Source organism: Tasmannia lanceolata, unplaced genomic scaffold (genome assembly GCF_043159265.1).
Source record: "Tasmannia lanceolata isolate RefF3 unplaced genomic scaffold, GAP_Taslan_0.1 ptg000038l, whole genome shotgun sequence".
Classification (NCBI taxonomy): domain Eukaryota; kingdom Viridiplantae; phylum Streptophyta; class Magnoliopsida; order Canellales; family Winteraceae; genus Tasmannia; species Tasmannia lanceolata.
This window is the reverse complement of record NW_027518715.1, coordinates 1,330,653-1,336,360: the sequence shown is the minus strand read 5'-3', so window position 1 is coordinate 1,336,360 and position 5,708 is coordinate 1,330,653. Positions and strand designations below refer to the sequence as shown.

General features: G+C 39.9%; 1 protein-coding gene across 1 annotated transcript; it reads left to right on the top strand.

The window, feature by feature from the left end:
- Positions 1-3,787: 3,787 nt before the first annotated feature.
- Positions 3,788-5,182, top strand: LOC143862934 (uncharacterized). The gene is made up of 3 exons (XM_077373840.1): positions 3,788-4,024; positions 4,147-4,522; positions 4,758-5,182. Exons 1-3 carry the CDS (start codon positions 3,788-3,790, stop codon positions 5,180-5,182), a joined length of 1,038 nt encoding a protein of 345 aa, XP_077229955.1.
- Positions 5,183-5,708: the final 526 nt, after the last annotated feature.

The following is a 5,708-nucleotide window of genomic DNA, read 5'->3' as shown; positions in this document are numbered from 1 at the left end:
GAGATTGAAAAAATAGAAAATTTCTTATTTTAGAAACTTTATAAACCATCCATCTTTTAGACATATGAGACCCTATAGATGGTTTGAAGGAGCTTTTATCCATGTTATGAGATGAAGATAAGATGATTTTGAATCTTTGATTTTGTTGATGAAAAATGGAGATTGAAAAATAGAAAGTTTTTAATTTTAGAAACTTTAAAAATCATCTACCTTTTAGACATAGGAAACCCTAGAGATGGTGTCAAGGAGGTTTGAGCCATGTTTTGGGATGAATTAGCGATGGTATTGAATTTTAAAGTTAGTTGATGAAGGATGGCGAAATAATAAATAGTTTCTTATTTTGGAAACTTTATAGACATATGAAACCCTAGGAGATGGTGTCAATGAGCTTTTCGCCAAGTTTTGATACGAGGATAATATGGTATTGAATCTTAGATTTAGTTGATGAAGGATGGAGATTGAAAAACAGAAAGTTTCTAATCTTAGAAACTTTATAAAATATCCATCTATTTGACATAGGAAACCCTCTAGACGGTGTGAAGGAGCTTTTAGCCAAGTTTTGAGATGAGGATTAGATGTTATTGAATCTTAGATTGAGTTGATGAATGATGGAGATTGAAAAAAAATAAAGTTTCTACTTTTAGAAACTTTATAAAACACCCATCTTTTTATACATAGGAAACCCTAGAGATGGTGTGAAGGAGCTTTTTGCCAAGTTTTGAGAAGAGGATGAGATGGTATTGAATCTTAGATTTAGTTGATGTGCTTTTAGCAAAGTTTCGGGATAATGATGAGATGGTATTGAATCTTAGATTTAGTTGATGAAGGATGGAGATTCACAAAATAGAAAGTTTCTTATTGTAGAAACTTTATAAAACATCCATCTTTTATGGTATTGAAACCCTAGAGATGATTTCAACGAGCTTTTAGCCAATTTTTTGGGATGAGAATGAGAGGGTACTGAATCTTAGATTTAGTGGATGTAGGATGGAAATTGAAAAGACAGAAAGTTTCTGATTTTAGAAACTTTATAAAACATTCATCTTTTAGACATAGGAAACACTAGAGATGGTGTCAAGGAGCTTTTATCCATCTCATCCTCATCCCAAAACATGACCAGGTTCCTTGTCACCTTCTCTAGGGTTTAGTAACGGTAAAATATTGATGTTTTATAAAGTTTATAAAATAAGAAACTTTCTATTTTTAAAATCTCCAATTTTCACCAACTAAATCTAAGATTCAATATCATGTTATCCTCATCTCAAAACTTGGCTAAAAGCTCCTTGACATAATCTCTAGGGTTTCCTATGTCTAAACAATGGACGTTTTACAAAGTTTCTAAAAAAAACCTTTCTATTTTTTCAATCTCCATCTTTCATCAACTAAATCTAAGATTCAATACCATCTCAGCACCATCCCAAAACATGGCTAAAAGCTCATTGACACCATCTCTAGGGTCTCTTATGTCTAAAAGATAGATGTTTTATAAACTTTCTAAAATAAGAAACTTTTTATTTTTTCAACCTCCATCCTTTATCAACAAAATCTAAGATTCAATACCATCTTATCTTCATCTCAAAACATGGCTAAAAGCCCCTTCACACCATCTCTAGGATTTTCTATGTCTAAAAGATTGTTGTTTTATGAAGTTTCTAAAATAAGAAACTTTCTATTTTTTCAATCTCCATCCTTCATCAACTTAATCTAAGATTTAAACCATCTCATCATCATCCCAAAATCTGGGTAAAAGCTCTTTGACACCATCTCTAGGGTCTCCTATATGTAAAAGATAGATGTTTTATAAAGTTTCTAAAATAAGAAACTTTCTACTTTTTCATTCTCCATCTTCTATCAACTAAATCGAAGATTCAATACCATCTTATTCTCTTCTTAAAACTTGGCTAAATGCTCCTTCACACCATATCTAGAGTTTCCTATGTCTAAAAGATGGATGTTTTACAAAGTTTTTAAAATAAGAAACTTTATTTTTTTTAATCTTCATCCTTCATTAACTCAATCTAAGATTCAAAACCATCTCATCATCAACCCAAAAATTGGCTAAAAGCCCCTTGACACCATCTCAAGGGTCTCCTATGTATAAAAGATGAATGTTTTATAAAATTTCTAAAATAAGAAACTTTCTATTTTTTCAATCTACATCATTTATAAACTAAATCTATTATTCACTACCTTCTCATCCTCATCTCAAACCTTGGCAAAAAGCCCTTTGACACCATCTTTAAGGTATCCTATGTGTAAAAGATGGACTTTTTATAAAGTTTCTAAAATAAGAAACTTTCAATTTTTTCAATATCCATCCTTCATCAACTAAATCTAAGATTAAATACCATCTCATCCTCATTTCAAAACATGGCTTAAAGCACCTTTACACCAACTCTAGGGTTTACTAAGTCTAAAAGATTCTTGTTTTATAAAGTTTTTTTTAAAAAAAAAAAAAAAAAAAGAGATTAAAAGTCTGAGGAGAATCCTGAGGAGAGAGAAAGTCTGAGGAGACCCTTTCTTCCCCACTCTCTCCGGCGAGTGCCGGCGGTGGCCGGCCAAGCATCAAGGGCCCAAGCCCTTCTAGTTTCCTTCCTTTCCTCTCTTCTTCCCAGGCCAGGAAAAATGGAACCTCCTGACCCAGGGATTCCAAATGTCACTCTAATTCGCACTGCCCCTGGTGGTGAAGCAAGCTTCCGGCGAGCTTCTCTGCAACCTTCCATCTGTAAGGAAGATAGACCTTCTACCTCACCTTGTGGGAGATCCCCTACCCTTCCTCTCCTTGAGGATGTCCCCTTGCCTCCCCGAAAACAGAGTTTACTATCTCTGGAGCAGGTCGCCCAGATTCTGTCCCCACCCAAAAGTTCAGAAAAGAAAAAAGATCACCATGGTACTCTGGTGAAACCCTCTCATAAGAAATCCAGGAAGGCAGCTCGCATTCCCCTCCTGCAGGCTACCCCTTTGAAAGGAGACATCCAGGTTAAAATAGCTCCTAACGGCCCCACAGTCAACGATTTTATTCTCTCAGCTGCTGCTGATAGACCTGAAACCTCCCCTACAAAGGAACCAGCGAGGAAGATGGAGAACCCTGTGTGCCCCCATTACCCTCTGGGTCATAGAGAGGAAATAGATCTTGGACACTTTCCTGCCCTTGTAGGTACAGTGAGATCATCACCCCCATCTAACGGCCCACCTATCTCCCCTACGAGTGGGGCCCACAAATTAATTTCAAACTTGCTGAGGCGGGAAAGGTGGAGGTGTTTTCCCGCCCAGAGAATGGGTCTATTTTTTAACGTCATTCTCAACACCTCAATGGACTATCTGCTGGTCAATATGACATTGCTGAGGAAAAAAATCACACTTCTAGTGATCTGCAAGATCCTGGAACCCCCTTATCTGCTCAGGGAAGTGCTGGAGACAAAGGTGTTCCAAATACCCCCCCCCCCCATCAGTGGAGATCTCTGTTCTTCAGAAGTGAGGAGAACGAATCGACAAAACTTCGTTTTCGCCAGCCGAACATCACGGAAGAAGGAACGAAAAAAAATTTCTTTGCCGACGAAGAGGTTATGGAGATTGGGCAAAAATGGAGTAATTCTTTGGTGGGATATTTCATTGGTCGCAGACCTTATTTTGTTAATATCCGAGACAACTTGTTGAAAAAATGGAAGATCAAGGGTGATCTTCAGGTGTTCACCCTCACTAAGGGCTTCTATTTGTTCCAGTTCTCCTGTGAGGAGGATAGTAGATATGTGCTTGAGGCTTGCGATCATACCTATGATTCTTCGCTATGATTCTTCGTAAATGGTGCCCTGAAACCCCTTTGGAGAAACTCAACCTCACCTCTGTCCCAATTTGGATTCGCCTCCCAGGGCTTCCTCTTCAGTTTTGGAGTGCTAATGGGATTAGCAAGATTGCCAGTTACATTGGAAACCCCCTATACATGGACTCTAAAACTGCTGATACTACCAGGTTGAGCTATGCTAGATGCTGTATCGAAGTTGAACCTGGGAATCCTTACCCTGAGGTTATTCCCATTCACACCTCCAAGGGAGTCCATACTCAAGAAGTTCAATATGACTGGAAACCAAATGCTTGCAAGCAGTGTAAGAATTTCAGCCACACATCTAAAGCCTGCCCCAAAACCAGTATGCAAGTCAGAGAGCAGAAACTACTCAGGTTTGGAGACAGGTGACAAGAGCAGCAAAAGGCACTCCCAAAGTTGCCGAATCCATTACCAATGGTAAGGACCCTGAAGAGGAGACTCTTGTCCCTTCTTCAAGCGACCCTGCTGTTGCTGATTCTGCTGGTAAGAATCCTGTGGCGGAGAGCCTAGGCCTATCCTCATGTGACCCAGCTAACAGTGTGGAGATCTCTTCTGGTAATAATCTTAGCCCCGGGATTCAAGTGCAGAATAGCTATATGGCTCTAGTGGACCTTAATGATTCAGAATCTGTCCAGGAGGTTCAGGACCTTAATGGACATGATAGGACCCAAACCCATGCCTGCAACATTACTCCATCAGGTAGGCCCACCAATCTTCTCCCACCCTGTTCTGATGGTAGTTCTCGGCGCTTGGAATGTTAGGGGCCTTTGCTCCGAAACGAAAAGGGGGGATATAAAGAGAATCATCCATGAGAATAAGCTTTCCCTCATCTACCTGTCGGAGACCAAAGCAAAGGAAGTTGATGTGCAGAGGTTCTCGTCTGAAATTTGTGAAAATTGGGAATGCCAAACAAATTATGAATTATGTGTCAAAGGAAGAATCTGGATCCTCTGGGACCCAAAGGTGATTTCCTTTCAAGCCCTCTATTTGAATCCCCACATTATCCATGGAGAATGTCAATGTCTCTTGTCTGGTCAATCCATTTCTCTATCTGCTATCTATGCCGCTAATGATGCATCTGAGCGCAGACAACTCTGGTCATCTTTAGTGGGGCTCGCTTCTGCTGCTCAGGTGCCTTGGATTGCCTTGGGGGACTTCAATATTACTAGATTTGCAGATGAGAGATGTGGAGGTGCTGCTCCAAACACCTCCGACATGAACGATTTCAACTCTTGTATTGAGGATTGCTCTCTTCTTGACTTAAGGTCCGTTGGCCAAACCCTCTCTTGGAATAACAGTTCTCGCACTGGTCACCTTAAACTTCGGAGGCTTGACAGAGCTTTAGTTAATGAGGAATAGCTTCATGAATTTCCAATCTCTTATGTTCACTACAAAAATCCGGGGCTGTCTGATCATTCCCCTATCATCGTCCCCACTTCCCCTGTGCAGTCTACTGGGGGAAAACCTTTCAAATTCCATAACATGTGGCTTTCGGATACTTCCCTCTATGAGGTTGTTGAGAGAGCTTGGAATTTAAAGATCCATGGGAACCCAATGTTCAAATTCTTCAAGAAACTCCAAGGGACAAAGAGAGCTATAAAAAGCTGGAATCAAAATAGCTTCGGGAGGGTAGACATCCTGGCTCCTCAGCTCAGAAATGATTTGGATGAGATCCAAGCTAAGATTGGTCTGGACCCTCGGAACCTTAGCCTCAGAGCTGCGGAACAAGAAATCAGAGAGAAGTTCACCCGGGCAGCCAAGCAGGAGGAGAGTTTGTTTCATCAAAAATCCAGAGTTGACTGGTTAAATCTTGGTGACTCTAACACTGAATATTTCCACTCTGCCATGTCCATACGCAGAAACCAGAACCAGATTCAGGCCAATG

What these genes read in the sequence shown, in the direction of transcription:
- LOC143862934 (XM_077373840.1), top strand. Translation starts at nt 3,788, where the DNA reads ATGATTCTTCGTAAATGGTGCCCTGAAACCCCTTTGGAGAAACTCAAC. An exon ending in CTGGGAATCCTTACCCTGAG is followed by an intron (nt 4,025 to 4,146) that starts GTTATTCCCATT and finishes CCCCAAAACCAG; the next exon opens with TATGCAAGTCAGAGAGCAGA. An exon ending in CTGCAACATTACTCCATCAG is followed by an intron (nt 4,523 to 4,757) that starts GTAGGCCCACCA and finishes TATGTGTCAAAG; the next exon opens with GAAGAATCTGGATCCTCTGG.